We start from the raw sequence: 26,632 nt of genomic DNA on the forward strand, positions 1-26,632 counted from the left end.
TTCAGAAAGGATGCATTAAATTGGTCAAAAGTGACAGTGAAGATATTTATAATTTTACAAGAGATCCCTATTTCTAATCAATGCAATTTCTGTTCATCAAAACAATTCAGACAAAAATGAATGTTTCACGGTTTCCACAAAAGTATTAAGCAGCGCCAATACTACTACTTCCGTCTAGCCAATGGAAGAAAAAAAGGCCTGTATTCCAAAATGAGCGTGTAAGGGCTTGTCATGGTAGGAGTCTGACTGTCAGAGAGAGATTTGTTTGTAGTGATAAGAGTGAGACTGCAGCGTAGTAGGGTGTGTCTGTGCCTCTGGTGGCTCACCGCAGGTGTTCGGCAGGTGAGCCGACGGAGGAAGTGTTTTCTCCTTCTCTGAGTGATGTCATCAATTTAATCGCGCCTGCTTCTGTTGATTCATACCAGTTAAACGCTCTTCTTGGACCACTGCCAGCCCATCCAGTCACCCGACTGAGGAAGACAGCCACAAGAGGCATTACTTGTGAATGTTTAACAGTTGTCGCACCAATTACAGGTGTCTTGTTTGACTAGTTTTTTCAAGTTTTAGAGTGGCATTGTTCAACAGTAAAGCAGGAACGTCTAGTTCCTAGGCCAACCATGAGGAAAAGGCGTGTACGGCGCAGCTCTCAACCACAGCTTACTTTACTTTGTTTTCCAGTTCTTTGTCTGCTTTGCAATAAGATAGCGTCTGACTTCCTCTTACGGCTTTCATTTGACTCATTCACAGGTTGTATATAGGTGATCTTGCGTATGTTTACGGCATGCATGTTTTGTCTGCCATGGCTGTGTCTGATATCTGCTGCTACCTAGACAAGGGATCCAGACTCAGTGACGTGATGTCTGTTGCCTGCGTGATGTGCTGAATGATGGGACGGCGCGCATTTATTCTTCACTTCCTCCTATGACAGGAAACAAGAAAATTATGTCTGTCACTGGCAAACAACCATCATGTGATAATATACCAAAAGCACTAAATTTCATTCAAATGTCATAGTTCAAATTAGGACTGCACGATGTATCGAAATTATCGAAATATCGTAAATGTACATATCGCGATGGCTTGCAATAACTACATGATTTTAAAGGAGAAGTTCACTTTTAAAATGAAAATTCTGTCATCATATACTCACCCTCATGTTGTTTCAAAGCTGTATGAATTTCTTTCTTATGCTGAACAGAAAGGAAGATATCTAGAAGAATATCAGTAACCAGACAGTTTTTGGGTCCCAATGACTTCCATAGTAGGAAAAAAATATACTATGGAAGTCATTGGGACCCAAAAACTGTCTGGTTACTGATATTCTTCTAAATATCTTCCTTTCTGTTCAGCATAAGAAAGAAATTCATACAGCTTTGAAACAACATGAGGGTGAGTATATGATGACAGAATTTTCATTTTAAAAGTGAACTTCTCCTTTAATACTCCGAAAGATTACAGAAAGTTTAAGGTTTAGGTCGCCACAGAGAGTAGAATAGACACATGACTGTTACATACGTGTGACATGCTTATTATTATTATTAGGCGCAATAAGCAAAGTACTCGCGCGAACAGAAAGCCGCCTCTCGGACTGGGTGTGACTGTCAGAGAAAATCCCTCACTTTCGTTCTGTCTAAATGTTCTTAGACAGGACACATTTTTTCACTAAGTATCTGTCATATATTATCTGTTTTTCCGTTTGTGTTTTTGGCCTTTACTTTTCTCCGTAGCCACCTGTGCCCTGACCTTACCTTGCACCCAGTCAGACCCTCAGAGCAACCCGAGTTTTTCTTAAAGGTCCCGTTCTTCGTGATCCAATGTTTCAAACTTTAGTTAGTGTGTAATGTTGCTGTTAGAGCATAAATAATATCTGTAAAATGATAAAGCTCAAAGTTCAATGCCAAGCGATATATTTTATTTAACAGAAGTCGCCTACATCGAACGGCCCGTTTGGACTACATCCCTCTACTTCCTTCTTTAATGACGTCAGTAGAACAGTTTTTTGACTAACCTCCGCCCACAGAAATGCTCCCTCCACTCTACCGAAATTCGTTTATGTACTTGCGCACTTCTTATAACTTACTGTGTTTACTCAGTTCTTACGGTGATTTTCTGAAGTAAAACTGACGCTTCATCTTTTGTGTGATGTACAATAAACTTTATTAAACTCATCAGTATATGATTGATCATCATTCGGACCTGGTCCGAAACAGCAGACTTGTAGGCTATTAATAAATAATGGATACATACAAGCAGATGACAAATACGTTATAATAACCGTAATTAAACTACTAAACTATACCTGTTTCATCTCTATCCAGCACTCTGACTCTGTAGGCATTATTGTCCGACTCGAACTGAACACCGTTACTGAGAGTTTCTGATATTATCATCATTCTGTGAGATGAAATTGTCCTGAGAAACTGAGCGCGAGCTCGTGAAGCTCCGCCCCCTGTGTCGTGCAGCAGCAGCTTATTTGCATTTAAAGGGCACACACTAAAACAGAGCGTTTTTCTGAGCCCCAAAAAATGACAATTTAAACATGCTGTAAAAAATGATCTGTTGGGTATTTTGAGCTGAAACTTCACATACACACTCTGGAGACATCAGAGACTTATTTTACATCTTGTGAAAAGGGGCATAATACGGGACCTTTAATCTGGATTTACCCAGACAGACATACACCAAGATACCGGTGCTACATTTATTTTTGTGATTATGTTTAAAATGTATGTTCATATACAGGATACATTCTTCCACTAAGTAACATTGTTGCCAGGCAACTTAGCATCTTGGCACATTTAAAAGGTCTGCGTTTATTGTCATTTTACAATTGCTTTGATTGTTGCTCAGCTAATCAGAAATCAGAGTCATAACGATCTGAACTATCTGTTATATAATGTATGTTTTTCCGTTTGTATATATTTTTTTGGCCTTTACTTTTCGTAGCCACCTGCTGCCCTGACCTCACCTTGCACCCAGTCAGATCCTCAGAGCAACCTGATTTATTTATTTTTTAAGTCTGGATTTACCCAGACAGACAGACAGAGAGAGAGAGAGACGCTGGGGTTACATTGGCCAAAGCAGCTTTAGGACCCCCTGGCGTTAAGGGAGAGCCGGGTGCATTAGAAAAAAGGAGGGGGGAAGGGTCCAGACAGACTTAGCTGTTCCCCCCTAAGCCCCCGCCCCTCCCAGACCCCCCCAAAGTCTGGACATAGATACACACATACACACACGACATGGTACACATCTCCCGCCAGCTGTCAGGACACCAGGCAGTAGGATCTGGTCAGAGGTCATGATTGTTTATTAGGTTGAGTGTTGTTTTTTGTGAGTTTCAGGTCAGAGTGCTCTGCTGTGCGCCGTGTAATCTCCTCTCACACATAAAATACACTAATCATGGCTCCTATTAGACTATGCCACCCATCCCTTAAAGTGGCATCTGTCCGTTTACAAAAGAGTATGCACAGTTAGTGCAGCTTATAGTAAAATAATCTTAATTTCGGAACCACGTCCATTTTGTTGCAGAGAAAAAGTCATTTGCATTGTTACAGTTCCTCGGGGGGTGGTTTTGTATTCTTGGGATTGCTTTGCTGTATTGCAGGGGCCATTTGAAAGGAAGAATTTTGTGTTGCTCAGATGATTAATGACTGACTTGCGGGCCGCTCTTGTGTAAACATCGCCGTGTTCCTCTGCGAGCGACTCTCTGCGGGGCAAATGGCAACAAAACTCTCAAACATGACACTGTGGCGACTTCATTATGTGGGTCAGATTTGTCCCGAGGAAGTGGAGTGCAGTGGAAACGTCTCTCACTGTATTCATAGAGCCACAGGCAGATGAAGTTGCTCAGCTGTATACTGTAATGCACGGCACTAGCACTGATTCCTGGAAGTCAGAGTCTTGAGACAGAGACTGTCTCTGCAAGCTCCTGAGAAATGGCAACAAGACTCCCAAAGGGCCCCAAACAGCCAATGCACACTAATATCACAGTTGAAAAAGTGCCAACAAATGCCTGCAGAAGCTAATTGCATTTTGGTGTTTGGCCCGTTTGAATCTGACTCTGTTTTGTTGTTTGAAGCAGTTATTCTAGTTATTTTCATATTATTCAGAATAATACAATTATAGTTTTTATTAGTGTTTTGAATTAGTTTTTATTTTTAGTTTCAGGTTTCATTTTAATTTTGTTAAATATTTTATAATTTTGTTATGTGATTTTTGTAATTTTAGTGTTTTTAAAAAAAATATTACTATTTAGGTTAATTTTTTATTTTAGTTCAATTTAGTTCTTTAGTTTATTTGAGCTTTCAGAACAAAATTATTATTTTTTTTTCAAATAGTATTAGTTGTTCAAATAGTATTTCTAATCCATATATATATATATGGATTAGTTTGTGAATGGAAAACCTTAATCCATTGTGTCACATTGCAGTAAAAACCTATTTCTGTGAAATAGACGTATTTTAAAAAAAAAAAAAAATTTTTTGCCAGAGGGCACAAAGCGAGCTGCAGTAGAAAAAGACAAGTGTACAATTCAACTTGTCCAAAATGCTTCATATTAAACACTTCAAAGATGTTCATTAGCATCAAGTTTTACATGGGCATGGTTTCCGCAACAAGTGCTTTGAATTTTTTTTTTTTTTTGCTCACAATGTGTTGCATGCTTTACATACCTTTACGTTTTAACATTTGCTTGAAAGAAAGCATCAGTAAGATAATGAACAGATTGTTGGATAATCAGAATAGTAATTAGCCCTATTTTGAAACCAACACCGCTACCAGGTTGGTATCTTGTATCCATCAAACATCCATGCTTTCATGTTAATTCAGCTAATCTTATTGAGATGATCATGATGTAAAGCAGACGTTAGTGTTAGCGTCCAGGGATGGAGAGCTGGTTTCCTGCAGTGGTGGATAGATAAGATAAATTATCCTGGACACGGACAGGGTGGATGAGACTCTGATTGTTATTAATAATCTGAGCAACACTGCAAGCGCCACAGTGTCTGTTGAGTTCAATAAAATTCTCTCTTTCTGCGTTTTGCTAATTGTCTAGAGGCCTGTTTTTGTTTTGAAAAGCATTTAAGCTAGATAGCGCTGGCATTAAAAGCTTTTTAAGATACATTTACATGTTAAGACTGCAGCTGAATCTCTCACGTGTTTGGTGTGTTGCCTTGTTTTTCCACTTCAACTTTGATTAAACGAGTACACTGAGACACAAATTGTCCTGAGCTAAAGGGAGAAAGGCTGTAGAGCAGTAATTGTATTATTTTTCGATTCGCTGTTCCTTGCAGCGAGTCGATGGCCTTGTCCCTGAGGCTCAGTAAATGTTACCTTATGAAACCACAGCTCCAAATAAATTCCTGCCTGTTAAAAAGATGGATTTGTCGCTTCCTACTCCTGTGTTTTATCACTGCCTTGAGCTCATCCTCATCCCCACTTCTGGTTGTTTAGCTAATTGCTGTTGCAATTTAATGACTTTTTCGATTGCTTGTGTGAGCTTGGTTCAGGGATCAAGCTAGGATCAAGTACTCTTAACGTCAATGTACTCTAAGTCTTATGAAAATTATTGGAGTGAAGGAATCTCCTTTCTAATTATATATATTGCAGCTGCAATTATAGTTTCTAAATGTGTGCAATTTTTTTTTCCAGTTAAAATACTTTCTTCTGTCTCAAGTTAATTTTCCAAGACAACTAAAACATTTAGGATTGATATCCTAATATCAATGTGGATACAATGTGTCCTACATAGAATGCATTGATATTAAAATATTCCTGGCTACAATAACAGGCTTATAATTAATTTAATATTAAGACTGATAACTGATAAATGGCTGATTTAAAATTCTATACAGGTTTTTTTTTTTTTTTTTTTTTTTTTTACATAAATGTAAAAATGAAACGCTAAACTAAAATCTGCCTTTGAAATTTTGAATTTAGGCATCACAACAGAATAATCTACAATAGGAAGATGAATATTAATTTTGAGATTTGCTAAAGATTATATTTAACAGTGTTATTAAATAGTTAGCATTTTTGAAGAATAACTTTAAGTAAGCTTTAGATGACAACAAAGGTAATCTAAATGTAAAAATATAGGAAATGAGTATATATTCAATATTCATATTTAAAGGGGTAATATGATTCTATTTTAAAAGTTCGGTATTTTATTTATTGGATGTAATAGAATAGGTCAACATGCTCAAAAAAACATTATTTTTCCCATACTGTACATTATTGCAGTACCTCTATTCCCAGTTTGTCTGAAACATGCAGATTGTTACAAAACCCCTCCTTCTTTAAAGCACAGAGTGATCTGATTGGCCAGCTAACCCAGTGCGTTGTGATTGGCCAAACACCTCAAGCGTGTGTCGGAAATGTAACGCCCCTTACCACAATCGTGAGCTTCAGCTTGACTCTAAAGCAATTGTAAACATACAGTTAATAATGTCGCCGGTTTCACCATATTAGTTTGAGCCCGAGTCAGATTCTGAAAAAGCAGATGATCAAGCAGATAGACTTCACTGTAACGACTTCACTGTCCTGAAGTGACGACATAAAATACAGTTTAAAAATATACTGAAGTGTATAGTTCCAATTTATTAAATTTGTATAGCTGGCTTTGTACTCTCCAAGGTTCAGGAAGCTGTCCTCTGTAAAATGCGCTGTTCTCAAGCTATTTTTTGAGTTGTACTGCTCAGGAACAGCGTTTATAAATAAATCTTAATGGGCATTTTGCTAATATGTCACATTGTGACGTAGACATGCTGAGAAGTAATATCTGGACTTCGATCAAGGCGATTTAGGCTGGTCTGAAGCAGTTTTCTGTGTTAGAGTCTTTGTTAGAAACTTTGCAGATCTTCTGTGGCAATGTAAAATACTTGAAGCAACATTAGCCGCTTTTCCACCGTCGGGCCGAACGGTTCTTAGAATGGTAAGGAACTGTTCCAGTTGTGTTTCCACTTGAGCCTGGTACGTCACGGCACGATTACAAACCGTTCCCGGCACGGAATTCTCAGCACGGTTAGCTGATGTCGCCACTCAGGATTGGTCACTTGTCTGTTGCCTGGCTACCAGTTTCTCTGTAGCCGGCAAAGTGCGCTATTTGTGTGAAGTAAACAAAAAAAATTATAAAATTAAAAGCAATAGCTGATAATTCTCCATAACGCAGTCACTATTTACATCTCATATCATCAGTAAACCGTCGCGTTACCAAGGCAACGACTGACGCGTTTGTATTACATTCCAAAGAGCGTCCGCTATCAGCCCCACAGTGGAAAATGAAACCGTATCCGTACCAGCTTGCCCGGATCGGTACAGAATGAAACAGTTACGCAATGAAAACCGTTTGGCCCGACGGTGGAAAATCGGCTATTGTCTTGACCAATGGTGCGAGTTTGTTTGACTGACCAATGGCAGTATTCAGTAAGCCAGAAGAAGAATTCTTGGTTTTAAATTTTCTTTACTTTGTTCTTACTACAAATGCCACACTTAAACTTCTATGCAAGATCTACTGTATGGTAAATGTTCACACAGCCTTCCTTTCCTTACTATAGTACAATGTCATTTTATATTACACCAATATGCCACTTAATCTAACTGCCTGATGGTCTTGCGTGGTTCTGCCTTGCCAGATGGCCCTGGAATTGTTGAACCATCCTCCTTCCTTTCATTTGGCCCCCAAGTTCTCCTAGGCCAAGCTGGAATGAGGTTTCTGCTGGTGCCCCCTCCAGTGCCAGCACTCCTCCTATGCCTTCCTGTATCTGAGAGCCAGCCTGACAGCTTCCCTGTCCATAGAGACATTGGCAGGAGATGGGGCCTGTGCCAGCCTCTCAGATAATCTACTCGAAAGGAAACGGCCACAGGCCCTCCGGCTCTTTGGCAGACACCGCCTCAGCTTTTGGCCTCAGCGGAGATGTGATAAATTAATCATGATTTGTACTCGGCTTAGGTTCATGTAGTCCTTTACTCTGATGTATTCTTTATAGAAAAGCCCAGTTTCGTTTTTCCCAGTGCCAGCAAAAGAGTCAGTTACGGTTGTTACGAAGTAGCACCAGCTTTTTTTGACTGCACTTTCCCTTTAAAATGAAGACCGGGAGGTGGAACTAACACAGGCCGAAGGTCCCCAGTAAGGCAGAGTTGAGTGTTATCTGGGGAAAATGCTGACAGGCCTCTGAGCGGCAGCTTTAACCTTGAGCCGGTGCACAAACAGTAGCAGGGTAGAGTCAGGCTGGTACAGACTGCCTCCACTGCCCCCAAAAACAATCCCACAATCCCCCTCTCCCCTCCCTTGTCCTCACCCTCCTCCCTTCTGCGGTTCTCTCTCGATGGAGAGCAGAGCACCCTGCCACCTAGAGGTGGAGGAATGTTTTCTCGCCACCAACCAGAGAAAAATAAATATCCGAGTCAGTTGGGAGATTTGAAGATGCCTGTCTTGCATGTCCAGATGGAACGGAGCCAGTTGGTGAAAGCTTAATTAATCATGACATGAGGAAAACACTTGACCGAAATTCTCTCATCCCAGCTGTACTGTACAGGAATGAAAGAAATTCAGATTGTGCCGTCAGACCTAATTATGAGAAAAAAAAACTTCACTTGGGATTCAAGGAAAAAAAATATATTGTACCAACTGCAAATCTCTACTGTGTCTGGATGACTATTGATCAGCTATAATGACATTTCTGTCAGACAGTATCTGAGCTGATGTTGAAGCTGATGAACCAGAATCCTCAACAAAGTCTTTCTACACTGATGCCACACAATTAAATGGCTCCCATAATGAACAATGTTGTCTGTCTATCCTACAGTGTGGTCAGTGTGACATAATGTGATGTGCCTCCTTCCACTATCCTGTTAAATTTTGTTTCAACCTAAACCAACTTACCTGCCTGCAATTTTCAAGTTATCTCAAGCACCTTGATTAGCTGGTTCAGGAGTGTTGGATTCGGGTTGGTGCTAAACTCTGTAGGATAGTGGGTCTCCAGGAGCAGGGTTGAAGACCTCTGGTCTATGACAAAATATCACCAGACGGAGACTGACTTCTTATTGCTGGCATTTATGCATTGAAGTAGAACAAAATGTGAAAGTTGTGGGCAAGGCAGATTCTTGCGGGATTGGTAATCCTTCCCAATCAAACCTCTACCTCAAATCATTAAATTCATCAGCACAGAAGAGATGTGCCAAAACATGACTGATGTAAAAATGTTCCTTTTCAAGTAACTTGCAGCTTTTTATTTCAGAGCCTAGAATTCTATAATATACCTCATAAACTAGGCAAGTGAGCTCTAAACAAAGATTGTGGTGTGTCATGGCCCTGTTATTCTGTAACATAGTTATATCAGCTACATCATCGTTCGGCACTTAAGTCAGTGGAAATGTGAGCCAGCTTTGAGTTGAAATAGTCCTATCTCCTTTGATTTTTAAGGAGACACTTGAGAAAACTCCTTGGCAAACTCTTAACCAATAAACAGAGATTTTGTCTCAGTGCCCTGCTATAAGGTTTAGCATTCTGCCGTTCTTCTCCAACACACACACTCTGAGCCACTTATGGCCTGAGGTGTTGCTCTTGAGCCAGACAAAATGCTACACTGTTTTCCTTTGCTGTGTGCTGTTCTGTGATTGGATCTGAAAGTCGTGCTGTAGGGCGCTCTTGTTCCTTTCTACCCCTGTGTCGGGGGGTAGGCCACGGCTTCTCACCCAAATTACAGGAAACCACCGCGCCTAATGACCTGTGTCGCTGACTCAAAAACAAAGACAGGGCCTAAAATACACAATCGGCACAAACGTGAAATTACACCCCCTGTCACACTCTCGTAACTGCGCAAATACAAATGCTCAATCTCAGAGACAGTGTGTTACAGAGGAAGTGGACATGAGCATTAAACATCTGCCTCAGCCCTCATGTGCTCATTACCGTCAGCAGAGACGGAATCCTCCATCTTTAACTCTGTAATTGGGAGGCATCTCCGAACCATCAGCGGCCCTGTATGGCCCCCACTGGAGCTCTGTGTTTTGTCTTGATGAGAGGCACGCCAAACTGGAACAATTTTTTTTCTCCCCTAGCCACAGAGGGACTGTTTTGCGCCTCGGTCTCAGGTCGAGCAGCGCTGTTTTAGATTAAGGATTGCTCGTATAATGAGGTGTCCTGCAGTGTCAGGCATCCGCGGCTACGCAAAGGACACATTCATCCTAGCTTGCGCTACCACTTGCTGGTGTGTGTGTGGCATGATATTAACCGGTGCAACCGTTTCAGGCTTCGCTCCTGTAGAGGAGCAGACAAAGGCCTCCCTCAGGGACATACAGCGGCAATTCTCTCTCTCTCTCTCTCTCTCTCCCCCCCTCTCTCTCTCTCTCTCTCTCTCTCTCTCTCTCTCTCTCTCTCTCTCTCTCTCTCTCTCTCTCTGGACTCCGATGGGACGTGGATACGGCGAAGATGCTACCAGGGGGCTCTTTCCCCTCCCAGCTCGCTTGTCTGAACGCTGTGAATACAATAGTCCAGATCCATGACTTCACCAAGCCTGTTAAACGAGTGGCATTATGATTTTTCCCTCTTGGTAACTCAGACACTGGCCTGGCGATTTGCATGACATTGCGGGTAAGAGAGAGAGGATTAATTCATTGGATACAGTTGGGGTGAGTGCGGGCCAGCTGCGGTGGAGATTGCGATCAGCCGACAGCAGAATTCAGCCCCGCTGGCTCTGCTCATGGAAATGAGGGCAATCCCGTTGGCTAGGGCCCTTATCAGTCATCATGGTTTTGTGTTCTCTAACTACACGGCACTGCTCAAAAGGTTCGTTTTCTGCACGTACTCTCAGCGCGATGTTGTTTCCCCCCTCTTTTCTTGTGTTGTCATGACAGTGACTTATGGGAAGCACTGTAAAGGAGTTTTTTGGGTGGTGTGCATTGTGTACACACAAGTGAATTTGTACATGGTTGGTTCAAAAAGCAGCAGGTGCGCAGGAGACCCCAGGTGTTCTGTTCTTTTTCACCCAGCATTAAGCCATTGGACCGTTTCAGATCCTCCTGCCCCTCCTATTGCGTCCGATTAATCAAGGTTTAGCTATCGATCAGAAGTACGCGCCCACATTCAACCTCATTATCTTTTGCACAGAATTAACTCCTGCAACGAGGCAGAAAATCATTTTGTAGGGCTGAAATAAGTCATATGTAGGCTCACACGGCACCCTGCATTGATTATGGGGAGAAATCTGTTGAAGATGAATGAACTGAACCGAAAGCATTATTAAATTTGTCAAAATATCAAATAAACAAACGTGCAAGGGGATGTGTATATCATTGCGGAATTATGTATGTTTAAAGGCAAACCACATGTAAATTGAACGGTAAAAATCATAATGCTCAGTATATGACTGAAAGTAATAATTTTATTGTATTATTTAAACATTATATGCTGTATAAATATAAAATATTGCATATCATTAATTTCATGATTTATGAAGAAGATCATGAAGGTTTATTAAAACAAACAAATATAACATTTAAAGCCCCCCAATAGTCAATAATGTTATCCCTTAAAACAACTTACCTTTGATCACAAAAATTACAGTATATAAAAAATTTTTCCTTGGAAAAAAAAATCTTCATGCCTTAAAATAGCTTGAATGTAACTTTACACCCTTGCCTCATTTAGTATGCAAGGTTCTATGAATATGCAAGTAAGCCCCGCCTCCACTCACTCACACCAGCTCAGAGATACACTCATTGACAATCACATGTTGACCCGATTGGTTACAAGGTAGTTTGTGACGTCAGAAACACCAGCGATTTGATCGAGACTGCAGACAGAGACTGTCTTTTAAAGACAACACTCAGCAATGGTATTGACTGTTGACTTATGAATTTGCACATGTTTTGTCTTAAAGCATATTAAAAATAGGGATGCACCGAATGTTCGGCAACCGAAATTATTCGGCCGAAAATAGGCAAAAAAAGCACTTTCGGTGTTCGGCCGAATAAGTAAAAAGGCCGAATAAATTTTGCCGAACAATGACGTTTTTAATGACGTGATCAAATAGTAACCCGCGTAGAGTGAGAGGCGCGCGCTTTATGCAGCAAACATGTTAGCAGTGTGGAAGCACTTTAAAGTGTCAGAGAAAGAGGCAAAAACGGCCGTTTGCAGACACTGTTCTGCTGAATTGTCCAGAGGGGGTGCATCTGCAAAAACGTACAGCACTTCAAGTTTAATTTATCACTTAAAATCAAGACACCCCGAACATCATGCAGAGTACGAGAAAGTAGGGGTGTGCGATATGACGATTTTTGATCGTGGACGATTAAAATGTCTCCACGATCTGCTTTTTAAGAAATATCGTAGTATCGTGCATTCTATCAGTTGTTCTGGCGCCTTTGTCCCACTGAACAGCACAACGTATATTCACATGATAAAATGTTAACGCAGCGGAACGGGACACTGCAGTTCGCAAAAGTTCACAATTTGCATGTGCAATAATGACTTGTCGGTTAAACATTTAATTTGCGTGCTGATGCGCGTTTCTCAGTGCGTACGTTAAATTATGTGAAGCTCACATGGCCTGTCTACCAGTGCCTGGATACTGAGTTATCTTTCGAGTCTTATTGTGCTAATACTGTCAAATACACAATGTTTACATAAACAAAGTCGGTTATGTCTAAAGTGAAAGCAAACTTGAGAAAATTGAGAGAAAATCATGGAGAAAATCTGCTTGTCAAATGCGTGTATATTAGACGCGTCGCGCTCAGCTCTTAAAGAGACAGTAGCAGAATAGAAAACACGCTGCCGCTTGTCCTTAAAGGAATAGTTCACCCAAAAATAAAAATTCTCATTATTTACGCACTCTGATGTTGTTCCAAACCGGCATTAATTTCCTTCTAATATTTTTCTAATATTAATATTTTGAAGAATGTGGCTCAGTAACTTTTATTTTCAACAGAAGAAAGAAACTTATTTGAGTTTAATTGAGTAAATTATGACAATTTGAATTTATAGAACTATCCCTTTAATGTTAATAAAACAACAAAATGCAAAGAGAAAAATCACTCACTGCTCTTGACTGATAACTTTAATAGTAGCTTTAATAAGTATCATAAAATATTTTTTTATTTTACTAATTTATTTATTTTAAGTTATATTGTGCTTTGTTTGTATAATATCTGCTGGAATGTTAAAAAAAATGTTCAGTGTTAAATAAATATTTTGAAATTGTATTTTTGTTATTTGATTTATTTCTCTGAAAAGCAACACCAAATATTAAAAAGCAAATTTTTACTATTTTGGTGAAAAAATTGTCAAAATAAATGGAAAAAAATGCGAAACACCGCGTTCGGTATTCGGCCTTCGGCCTTCGGCCAAGCATTTCATTATTATTCGGCTTCGGCCAAGAATTTCATTTCGGTGCATCCCTAATTAAAAACATCACATAGACATATAAACAACATTTAAAAGCTTGATTTTCACCATAGGGGCCTTTACTTATTTTTTTAAGTTAACATAAACTTAAATTCAAGAAGCTCAAATTATTTTGTCAAAATGTATTGGTGATGTGAAAATATGTTATTGACGTGTAATCTTAGCTAGCTGTTTTGGAGACGTCGGTCTTTCCCCATTAACATTATGATGAAATGGAAGTAGAGACAGATCTTTACTTTCATATTGTGATGTACATTCTTGTGTAAAATGTAGGGTGGAGATTTGGTTCTATCCATCGGTTATTGGTTGAATTTTGAGATGTGGGTGTTCAAAAATGGAGGTAAATGAATGTGAGCTTGCAGTTTAAACGGACTGAATGATTGGGGAAGTCCTGCTTACGTCACCAGAGAGAAGTCGTTTTCCCCGGACGACCAGTTTTGACATTTTGATAAAAATTACGAGCTCAACATTTTTTTTCTAAATGAAACGTACGGTACATCATGGTTGAATTGTTCACAATAAGATCAATAACTTGCATTTTTATGATCGGTATAATTAACGATCGCTTTCCTTTTCCATGCTGTGTATGTAGGCCTACAGAAAGTGTTCCTGGTGGATGTTGCATGTTCTGTTAATAATCTCATCTCTTTTTGTTTTTTGTGTCTCGGCAGCTGCTCAGAGTGAGGAGAGAGAGCGGGAGTGTGCTTTTAAGGACCAGCACCAGCAGGTGGATGAACAGAGTGTGGCTGGTGACTGGCACATCACCAGAGAAAATAACACCATCCTGTGCAGCAAGAGCAGCCGCTGCTACGGCCTGTGGGAGAAAACGCATGACGGCGAGATCCGACTGGTCAAACAAGGTCAGAATAAACTCAAACACACAACTTTTCCACCAAAAACCTTCAACTGACTTCTGTTTTTCTTAAAGGGACAGTTCAACCAAAAATATACAGTCAAACCAAAAATTAATCAGACACCAGATAGGACGCCTATAGTTCATTTATGTAAGTGAGGATAGCAAAATAAAGTAAATTGTGACATTATACCCAAAAATTCTTCATATACTGGTCTATTAGGAATATTTATAAAAACTTGGGACCAAAAATGATTCAGACACTTTGACCTGACCATGTTTTGCTGAAGTGTTTTTTTCTTTGATTGCTAATGCGACCTTTTTACACCACAGACTGAACAAAATTAAGCATTGCTTGGTAATTGGTTGACCTAAATTGGTATTATCTGACAGCTATTCAACCTAATTCATTTGTTAGACAGTCTAACAGAAGGATGGCCAAAACCAGTAAAATATCAACCCTAACCCTAATTTGATAACTGAGTTCTTGTAGTATTTTATTACCATTTTCTAAACTATAGTGAATAAACTGTGATAATGTGGGAAATGTTGAAGGTGTCTGAATAAATTTTGGTTTGACTGTAAGTTCTTTATTACCGTCATGTTTTTTTCAGAGTATGCTATTATTGTCTGCTTAGCTTACCCACTGAAAACTGACATTATATTATATTATATTATATTCCTTGAAATGCGCGCACACACTTTTTTTTCCCCCTTGCACATTCTTACAAACTCACTTTACAGTGTCTCACTCTCATTCACTCAACCATCTGCATCTTTTCATCGCAGGCTGTTGGACTTACATCGGCGACCAGCAGGACTGCCATGACGACCGTTGTGTGGTTACCACCACGCCGTCGCAGATACAGAACGGCACCTACAGATTCTGCTGCTGCGGCACCAACATGTGCAACGTCAACTTCACAGAGAACTGGGTGCCTAGCCCCACCAAGACCAGCCCCCGTAAGTCCTGCTAACACTAAACAGAGGGCCTCTGCAGTCTGCACCTCTAGGTCTCATCTGAAAGCTCCATGTCGCTGTCTGAGAGTCAACGCCCATATTAGATTTCTGTGATACAGTTAGAACTGGTCTTGCAGGATCCATTGTCATCAATCTCACCACAACCCATACTGATAATGTTCATATATGAGCATGTTGTATGTTCTTATATACATAAATTGTCAGATAAAGAGAAACATCTGTAATATACTAGGAGACTCTTTTAGATGATTATTGTCCTGTATAAGCTCATTTCTACACTTTTACAGAGTGTCAGTTCAATTATTGTAGTATTAACACTAAAAATGGAAATGCTTGCTAAAATTAATTTAGAGTGAGCGTTTGAGAGAGAGAGCACTAGAGTGATCGGCAGTTACCAATATACTCAATTACTAACATTAGAGTACCTGTGTGTGGGTGACTGATTTTACTGTTGAGAAACACGTTAACGCTAACTGCATTTAATGTGTTCATCTGTCTCTGCTTATAAAGAGTGTGGTGCATTATGGGATCTAAGGCTATTCTGGTCTAAATGATTGTATAAATTACTCTATGTGGTTTGGACTCTGTTGGCTTTTCTCTTATGTTCTCTTCTACTAACTACTGTATCGACTGTGCTTTGGAATGTTGGGTAAGAAAACTCAATAGTCTAATAGTCATATTGACTTCCATGCAGTCGATGGAAGGTCAGCATCCTCTCGTCCATGGGGTCATTGCTTTTTAACATAAATGCCCACACAGTGTTGTAAAGTAGCTCTTTTGTATTGTTAAGCTTTTTTTTTTTTTTTTTTTCTAGTACAAGTATGCCCACAAGCTATTGTTCAGTTATGACTGTCTTTAGCTTTTAGAATTAGCACCAGCTCCATTACCAAATTCCCATCAACAAATTCATTATTTTAAGATTCACATTGATTCATACCAGTTGTTGGCCTTTTTCGACATTGCTCGTGATTCCATAATGCTGTTGAAGTCGTAGGTTAACTTTGTAGGTTACTAAATATTATTCTTATATTACAAAGCAGCCCTATGGTACATGTTCAGCCAATATCAAACTATGTTTAGGTATCTAGTGACTCGTTTGGGTGTTGGGTGTCGTTTTACAGGGGTTTTGGACACTTGTTAGCTGGTAAGGCTGAGATACCATCTGGCAGACTTGTTGAAAACCACCTACTGTATTACTATTAAAAATCAGATGTTGAACCAACCAAAAAGTCAATAAGCTATTTTAAATGGAAGGCAGGCTTCCTCTCTCATAACCATCATATTGAACATTGCAGTTGACCCTGCGCAAATACCCGCCATCCTTAGTTACTGTTGCTATGTCCGACAAGCTCTCACACCACATACTTTACTTGCACCCTCATAATGCGATTTATAATGGGATTTTGGCAATATTGCGATTAAACTAATGCAATTAAGCTCATAATCATTAGTAAACTATCACAAATAAAATATATGGCGTAGGGCTATTTTAATCTCGTATGTAAACACCATAATCACATTATTACCACTTTACCACATTATTACCATTATGATGCCGTATGTTGTTCAACTTCATGAATAAACACTATTCTGAAGTTTTCCCTCCACTCCGAATCACTGAACTCTATCAACACTGTGCTGTCTCTTCTCCGTATCTTCATGCAGAGACGGCGCAAAGAAAGCGGCGCAGCGTAGGCCAACCCAGTTACAGCGGCGTTGCGATGTTCATCACGGCGCAGAGTAACCTTCCATTACATCCATAGAAATGTGATTTGCATTTGATGCAAGTAGATTAAAACAGTGGCCAGTAACACGCATACTGTATATGAGTTCATCATTTGTACTGTGGGGTAGGCAAAAAATGCCGATTAAAAATAACCACATACCATAAAGACAGAATCGCAGTAATCACAAGTAAACCTCTTCACTTCCGTTTACATAGAATTTTCCTAATTCTGATTAAGTCGTTACTCTGATTATTGGAAATAAGCGCATTAATGGTGCACATGTAAACATTCTCACGCTGTGAAAATAACATTGCGGAGGACACTGACAACGCGCCAACAGAGTGAACAGACAAGATAGAGCAGGTTACTTTTGGAATGAAACAAAGTCTCAGCTTTCAAATTTAGTTTTTTTTTTTAAAAAGAAATTCAAACAATAAATACCATTTTGTGGCTCTTCAATGTGTCATGACAGATCGCTGTTTGGCCTCAGTTCAAGCGGCATGTAAACTCATCATCTCTTCCTCTTTATTACTAGTTACAGCACCAACTAAACATGAATGAACATCAGAAGGTATGTTGTTTCAACTGCGGAAATGTTTTCAATACTCACCATTTTTCCACCGACGGTAATCTAATAACTCTACTGTCTGGTTTGTTTGTTGGACAAATACAATGGGGCACAAAATATCGGCGTTATGATTGGTCAGATCGCCTGTCAATCAAACTCCCGGCGAAGAGCGAATTCCACAGATTTGTTTAAACTATGAGTTGCCCGCCTGCTCCTCCTGACAGTGTCTCTGGTTAATAAATACTAAGTCCCGCTCAGATGTAGTCCTGCTTTCAACTAACCCATACAGCCTTTCATTTCCCATCCTCACTCTCCTAGAGCTGTCTAATGCCTTACTTCAGGACAAAACCACGGCTTTACCTCTTTCTTTGTGCCCTCTCATTCTCTTGCTCACTCTCTCAGTTCTTTTTCTCCTTTTGTGTTGCTTTTGAGAGTGTATCTAAAGAAATGCCGGATGGCCCTGCTTAAAGGATAGAAATGAGTCACACCACAAACGCAATCAAACAATGCAGTGAAAAATAGAGTGAAATACAGGGGGAAAAATCAATGGTTGTCAGACTTTGTATAGTGAGTTATTTGCATGCTGCTTCGCTTCTCGAACCTCTTTTCAGCGCATTTTTCCCCGTTAGTCTCTTTTTCTCTTTCTCCCGAAGCACAACTTCTCAAGCGAAGAGCCTTGAGAAGCAAGTTTTGATTTAAAGAAATGGAAAAATAAAAGGCTCAAGGCTCAATGAATGCAATGAATGCATGTTTAAGCTTTGAAGGCTTGACCCTGGAAATCAACTTTGCACAACAACATTCCAATTAATCTGTCTCTAAAAACAAAATGAGAGGTTGAATGCAGTAGTGCTGTGGAGGGGGCCCCGCGTTTGGATGCCTGCGTGAAGAGGCCACAGAGTTTGAGAATACATTCGAGACTCAATGTCATCCAATCATATTTCTGCTTTCGAGTGTTACCGGGCGGAATGCCCGCGCACATGTGTCTTTTGTATCCTCAGACACCACCAGACCGTTTGTCCCCTTACCGCCACCACAGAGCCAGTCAAACCTTCTTTTCCCTAGTTACACCGTATAGCAGCAGGGTGCACTGCATCCAAACCCCTCCCACCGCAGCTGTCCGCGGACATGCCTGCACGCATAGCGAGAGACATCAGACTGACCGTATCGGCAGTCCTCAGCACATGCGAATAGAATCTGCAGTCTTGTGCAAAATGCACCGACACTTGCATTGATGGACGACGTCTTCACACACATGTTGCTGAGGTCTTCCTCGTTGAGTGCAAGACAGCTGGCATCGTCACTTGTTATACAATCCATTTACCAATATTTTCACCCCTCCAACACCAAATTCCCAGCACCGGATGTGTTATTCCGTGAACAATTTTTTTTTAATTATAGATATACGTAAATGAAGTGCAGATTTGGAAATGTTCCATCACCCCATTTTCTACGTTTCCATTTACTTGGAGAGCTGCTGTGGTGACTCATTTGTTTTTTTGTGTGTGTGTGGTTTTTTTTAGTGCTAATTTATGGCAGCTTTTCAGCTCTCGGAAAATGGGCGGCACAACAAAAACACGCTCTTAAGGAAGGATTTCAACAGAAGGAGGATGTCACACCAGAACCAAAGGCTGTGACAGGAGGAATTATTTCACTTTTAATCCTGTAGAGCAGCAGATGTGAAGACATCCTCTGTGTGAACATATTCCCGGGACTGATGATAATTGTGCACGCAAGTGTTACGTTCCAAAACGAGAAATCTCATTTGAATGCCACAAGCTTTCCAAACCTTTGAATTCTGCAGTGTGAGCAACAGTTTAGAAAGATTAGGGTGGCAAGGTTTCTTTTATTTTGCTAACAATAGCAGGAGGAGAATAAAAACAACACATTGCTTTAGATTGTGTGTAAATTGAGCATCACCAAACATGCTGTTCTGCTGCATCACAGAGGCACATTGTTAGTGTGTGTTTGTGAGGATGTGCGCACACCTGCTGACTGAGTCCAGCTGTTTTGACATCAACACAATACACTTTTAACATTCTCTGTGGGTCACAGAGCCGAACTGTTTTAGCCTTATTTATGACATGCAGTATGTGATTGACAGGACAGACTTTCACGCAAGAAGATTTTAAAAAGAAGAAATGCATTCCTGTTGGTTTAAAAGCTTATACTGAGATCATCCACCCTTTTTTATGAACGTTTGGTTGATTTTTGCATGTTGGGGTTATGCCCTTTTGCATGTTGCTATTTTAAAACAGTATAGCTTCCCAAGCTTCGGTTTGTTGTGCTGAGTTTTTTTAAAAATTTGTTTATGCTTTATACCCTGACATATGAAGCACTTTAATATGGATTCTATGCACGGAAGGTGCTATATAAATAAATGTGGGGGTTATCATCAGCATCATAAATTTAGGAGGGGGGGGGGGGGGAGGGGTCACATTCACTTGGGGAAAAACTGCAATGCATTTCTCCACATGCATATCTAAAAGACATTAAGAATGAAATGTTTTCAGTATTTGTAAATGTATAAATTTGTATATTTTTTGTCTTCAGATTTTATTTATTTTCATGTGTTTTTTTGTTTTCAAAAAATGTCCTTCATTTGCACCAGGCTTGGCATGAATAGATTTGGTGCAGAAAAAGGTTTCCACACTTCCATGCCGTTTATTTATGCTTTTGGCTTGCCGTGAAACAGGGCTGTTGTTATCCACAGAACAGTGCACATCTGCTAGTCTCTGACTGATTTTGTAAGCCGTACACCTGCTTAGAAAATGTGAAACGCTCTTTCAGAGTCACGCACACAAGTTCACGGCGAGCTTCATTTAGATGGACGGTGCGATCTCCCAGCTGAAGACTGTGAACGGAGTGTGAGGAGCCTCTGATCGATCAGGCATAGATTAACCTTGGCAGCTGTTTTAATTGCGGAGGGGGAATGATCTCCCTGACACACACACACACCTCCTCTACCTCTCCTCTCCCTCTCTTTTCACACATCGTCACCCTTCACCCCGGCCATAACTTAGTGAGTTTTCTCTCCTCTCTCTGGGATGGTGCTCTATCCTCCTCTCCACTCTTCTTCATGGTGACATCTATAATGGCTGCTAGAATCCCATCCTTTCACACAAGCTTTCTAGGCTGCTCTAGTTTATGATGGCCCTCTTCCTCTCTCATTGTTCTCATTGATAAAAAGCAGCTGCCCTCCGGTGAATATTATTTTAAAGCACTACACCACGAGAGACTGAGTTTCCAGCAACTACGTGATTAGTTTGTCCACACTAAATGCTAAAATTCTGCAATACTGCACGATGACATGCAGGATATCAGGACACGATTTATTTACGAAGTTATGCAGAATGGGATTTCACGATGGGTTGGGGATACGCTAAGATGTCAATAAAATCTCAGCCTGTTACACTTTGTCCTAACTACGCACAATCAAAAGACAAATAATAAAAACGATTTAAAAACTCTGTTCTAATGGACTGTTCTTGAACAGATTTTTGTTTGCGTTCAGTGTGAACCAGTGTTGTTAAAGTGTTGTAAACCAGTGTTGTTAAAATGAAATGAAATGAAATGAAATGAAATGAATATTAGATGAACGCTTGAACTTATAAATTAGAAAGGTTGCCTTTGGCAACTAACTGAAAATAAATAAGTTGAAGTTGAAGTACTTCTAAAACTAAGATACAATTTTTTTTAAAGCTAAATATAAATAATTAAACAAACTGAGAAAAGCACACAAAATTACTAAAACCTAAACTAAAAGTGAAATCTGGAAATATACAAATAAATGTTCATTCAAAATATTTGTACATAATAGTATATAAATTAGTGTTGATTTTGTCAGCTATTTTAATGTTTTAGTTTTTATCATATTTAGTCAACCTTGCTCTGTTTTTGTTTAGTCAAGTTTTAGTCGACTAAATGCCTGGGCAATTTTGTCTAGTTTTAGTCAATGAAAACTGTCATATTTTCATCATGCTCCATAATGGTTAAATTGATCATCACAATTATTTTGCTCAAAGTTATAATCGCAACGATTGTTCTTATTTGAGAAATGTATTTTTTTTACATTTTATCAGAATCATTGCGTTTTCACTTATAAGCACAAATCAAAAGAATGTCGACTCGCACTCATGGTTTATTTGACCTCATCTAGTTTCCTGATTTATTATAGGCTATTTATCATATAAATTAACTGTCTGCATTATGAAAACTGGTAAAACAAGAAACTTCTCAAAAATTAAAATGGTGAAATTACTAATAACAATTCCAATAATTCCAAATGTTTTTCTATTAAAACAACCGCAAAAAAAGTATTTTTATTCTCACACAGAGATATCGCATGTTGATAAAGTCACAGTTATCGTTTAATGACACTGGTGTCGTCTCGTCTTAGTCATGGAAAAAAGCTCGAGATTTCGGTAACGAAATTAACACTAATATAAATAATACTAATATAACACTGATGTGAACAAACAGACAAATTGTTTGTCACTAAAAACAGTTTGATCACTGACTTGCCAAGGACATGCCAGAATCACAAGCTCCCGTCTGATTGGCTAATATGCAACGTTCATTCAGTCAATCAATTCCCGTCTCTTTCAGAGTAGGATGGAAAAAGTATAAAGTGACCGTCTTTCCAAACCTGTATGACCTACAATCCTCTGTGGAACATAAAATAAGATATTAAATTCATACAGGTTTGGAACGACATGGGGGTCAGTAAATGATGACAGAATGTTCATTTTTGGGTGTTCTATCCCTTTAAGTGTGATTAAAAACAGCCTCCCATTGCTCATCCAATTAGATTTCAGAGCTTTTCTGTATTATTTGGGTCATTAGAGCATTAGTGTGTTTGTTAGAGGTGCATATGAGTGTATGTTGTTTGTTTGAGTATGTTTGTGGCTTGTTTGGAGCGTGAGCATGTGCGGACACGTGGGCGGCACACAGACTGTGCGGAGGTGAGATGAGATTGCCAAGCGCCTATAGTGACAGGGCAGAAGATCTACCAGCCTTCACCTCAGGTTGCCGCTGCTATATCATCATAAAGCTTTGAGCAGTTGCTTTTTTGTGTGTAGAAAATCACGTATTGAATATCTACCCCTGGGACCGACAAATGAAGAAAATTAGTATCGAACTTCTCTGCATGATGGAAAATTAAGGGGATGAATTGTTTCGATCGCTAAGATGCTCGTTAAAGGTATAGCGGAGGATTTTCTTTTTCCGGGTGGATCATCAAGACTATTGGTCCTCCTAAGTGTCAATCATTCTGGTGATATGTTTACGTAAGGCCGTCGTACGTGCTCGTGCACACGATTCACAAGATGGCGTGCGCTCAAAACACAGGTTGGGCTTCCCACTGATGCCTCAGTCGCGAAGTTTCTACTTGACAGGTAAAGTTTGGCATGCTATTTGGAGAAATCCATTTAAAATCACTGCTAGTAAAAGTTAATGTAAGCTATGATTAGCTCGTGCATGCTCTCTCGTGCACATGTTTAATAGGCGTTCCCTCTCGGGAGCAGAGTGTTGCGCATGTGCATTTTTTCAAAAAGTGGAGAGGGCGGTTCTTTTCTAAAATTACCTTTAAGACTAGAAACATAAGCAAGTGCTTAAATATAGACGTAAATGCTTGGCAGATTGTGCAGTCCTGTTGTACATACTTGACATGCATTCTTGCATTGCTGTGATAACAAACCTTAGTAGTCATATTACCTTCAGATATCTGTGGCATTAAACCAGAGTTATCATTGAAGTCCCTTTTAAGGCAAGTCATATTGCGTGGGTATTTAGTATTTCTACCTAACCCTTCCAAATGTGTATAAATAACCACCACATACACTGAGAATGCAGTATACGCTTGTTTCATGTTTTTAAGTTGCATTCTGATACAGTGATTTTGATCACGCTTCTGGCCTTAGAGAATGTGAAAAGCACATGTAAAGAGGAGACGTGTCACAGCGGCTGAGCAGACGGTGTTCTTCTCTGTGATTCAGCTGGAGGATCGTGGCTGGTGTTGTTATTGATGGGGCCGTTGCTGAGACAGAACGACTGTGTCTGATTCATGGCCGTGTCAGCACTCTCCCCACCGGGGACTCCAGATGTGCTTCTCCCTGACAGGGGTCACGGAGGTCAACAGATCTGAGGTCACAGGGTTCACGGTCACAGACGTGCAATCTGCTGTGAGAAACCTGAGCCCGGCGCTCGCCCTACAGATGTCTAGACGCTCAACAGACCCGTCTGCTGATCGAGAGCAGGAACACTTTTAATTTGAGACTCAAACAGCATCGTGCAATGTCCTCACAAGTGAAGTTTTTTATCCTGTGCTGATGTATTTCTGGAAAAATAGAAGCTTGAATTAGGCTAGTTAATGATTTTGCAAACTAATTTTTCTTTTGAATAATTTTTTATCTTATTATTTTAAAGAACCAATCTTTCTGACCTCCTAGATACTAAAGGGGTTTGAATTCTTATATTTTCTTCACATCTATTATCTTTTGTCAAAGGTGCCAAAATGAAAATTTTCATCACATACACTTCCATTAAGGTTTTTACACATGGAAATCCTGACAATATCATCAAAATATTTGACTAAACTGTGGCTTTCAGGCCTGGAAATGTCATGCAAATGAATCAAATATTTAAAGGTCATGGAAATTTCTATAGTGAATACAACATTTTGTAGTTATGCCCAAATATTTTATTGATTAGTAATCCTTTTTCTTTTCTTTTCTTTTCTTTTCTTTTTTTCTTTCTTTCTTTCTTTCTTTCTTTCTTTCTTTCTTTCTTTCTTTCTTTCTTTCTTTCTTTCTTTCTTTCTTTCTTTCTTTCTTTCTTTCTTTCTTTCCTTTTGTCCCGTCCTTCCTTCCTTCTGTTCCTTTCGTTCTTTACTTTCCTTCCTTTCATTCCTTTATTCCGTTCCTTCCTTTCGTTCATTCGTTCCTTCCTTCTGTTCCTTTCGTTCTTTACTTTCCTTCCTTTCATTCGTTCCTTCCTTCTGTTCCTTTTGTTGCATCATTCTATTCCTTTCTTTCCTTCCATTCCTTCCTTCCTTTCTTTCATTCCTTCCTGCCTTCCTTCCTTTCATTCGTTCCTTCCGTTCTTTTGTTTCTTTCTTCTATTCCTTTCGTTCATTCGTTCCTTCCTTCCTTTCATTCCTTCCTTCTTTCCTTCCTTCCTTTCATTCCTTCCTTCCTTCCTTTTTAATAAAACTTGGGTGTCTGTGCAGTTGAAATGTAAAAACTGTTTTGAAATCAATCCTACATGACTAGAGAAAACAGTATATTACATATATTTACATATGTTACCAACCAGGGTTCTAAATGAACTTTTTTGATCACAAGCCAATGTGGCTGGTAACTTTCTAAAGTTTACCAGCCAATCAGAATATCCACTAGCCAAATTTTTTCCGGTGAAAATAAGAGACATTATGAGTGCCACTGAATGCATTTGATAATTTTATTAGAATTGCTGGCAATTCTAACTTCTAATGATTCTAACTTCTAATTCTAATGACAATACATGACGACATTATTGTAATCAAATCCTAGCCATTCACGACCCGTCAGCCATTTGGCATTAAATTTTCTTTTCTTAATTTCTCTGTCGATACCCTCCTCATCCCCTGCCTCGTTCCTCTTCTCGCCCCCAGAAGTCTGTCCCAACCACCGCCGCATTTCGTTTAATATTAACCTACTTTACTAGCCAAGTTGCCAACTCCGTTCGTCTTATTTCTTGTGTTTTCTGTGTTCGTTCGTTTCCATGGTTTCTCGCGCTGGTTTCACTGCAAACTGCGCGCAGCCAATGGGCGTATGAAACATCATCACGTAGCATTACGGCACAGTGTTCATGGGAAACGTAGGAAGTACTGCCAGGGGGATAAATGACCGAGAACAGACCGGAACAGAGCCTTATGTATCATGCATGTAATGCCTCATGCATCACCGGCCAAACTGGCTAGTAAGTTTTTATTAACACCCGCCAAAATGAATTTTAACCCGCATTTGGCGGGTGTTAATTTAGAACCCTGATTACCAACATTGTAACTATACAAAGCTGTTTGAAATTCTGCAAACTTATCTTATTTTTTATGTCTTAACTTTATCTTGTCTTGCAAACTTATTTTATTTTATTTTAATGCAGGTCAGGTAAATGTTCTGGTCAAAAGGTATGTGAACTCTGCTCCATTCATCCTCTGTTTTTAATGTGTCTTTGTTCAGTTCAGGTGTGGCAGTCCTCCTGCAGCATTGCCAAATAAATAGGATTCCTCTCTCTCTCTCTCTCGCTCTCTTTCACAAACCCAGGGTTGTTTTTGCAGTTTTGTGCTGAAAATTATAATGACCAACAAAAGGACCGGTCTCGGATCAGTGTGAAATGTCTCCGCCTCCACCTATGCGGAATCTACGGCCTGCGCCGTAACTCACTTATGCAAACGAGTCTGTTTTTGTCACCATTCCTCTTCTTTATTGAAAATCCAGTCGCCCTCCGTGAGATTATTTATCAGAGCGGTGTGAATTGCAGTGGGCTCAGACGGCCAGGAATTATACAGCAGTCGCCATGAATAAAAATTGAATAAAGTGGAACACTGAATCAGCCGTGAGAGGATTAAAGCCATCCATATGGAATGAGAAAGAAAGACACGGAGAAGAAAAAAGCAGAACAGGAAGTGAAAGTGGGAGAAAGGGAGTAGGTTATCCACAGAGGAAATGCCTTTTTGACTCAGTCGCTGCCAAACTGCTATCTGCCGGAAAGCGTATTCCTGAAATGCCGAAAGAGCATCATAGGGCCTCTAAACAGCTACTGTTACAAAGACAAGAAAAGCCAAAAGTCAAACAGGAAAAACTCCATGTCACTGTGGAACTAGATATGCCTGTTGTATTTGGAATCCTTCATCCCATTCATTATGATCGGCACACATTCCCGCCGGTTATTTGCCAGTTCAAATGTAGTAGTGCCATAATATTCCTATCCCACAGTTTTGGCAGGGTAGTGTTGCTTAAGCCTTCTCAGTCTTGTTAAAGTATTATTTAGACACTAAACCATTCATTTAGATATTTAAACTTTTGTTCTGATAGTGATGTAAATGATGTAAATGTAAAATAGTCTAA

General features: G+C 39.7%; 1 protein-coding gene across 1 annotated transcript in view; it reads left to right on the forward strand.

Moving 5' to 3' along the window:
- Nucleotides 1–26,632, forward strand: part of bmpr2b (bone morphogenetic protein receptor, type II b (serine/threonine kinase)) — a 75,979-nt gene that overhangs the window by 22,770 nt on the left and 26,577 nt on the right. The window contains exons 2-3 of the mRNA XM_079880536.1: nucleotides 14,071–14,259; nucleotides 15,042–15,215. Of these exons, the coding sequence (XP_079736662.1) occupies nucleotides 14,071–14,259; nucleotides 15,042–15,215 (363 nt within the window). The remainder of the gene's footprint in view (nucleotides 1–14,070; nucleotides 14,260–15,041; nucleotides 15,216–26,632) is intronic.

This window comes from Squalius cephalus, assembly GCF_949319135.1.
Source record: "Squalius cephalus genome assembly, chromosome: 9".
Taxonomy (NCBI): Eukaryota; Metazoa; Chordata; class Actinopteri; order Cypriniformes; family Leuciscidae; genus Squalius; species Squalius cephalus.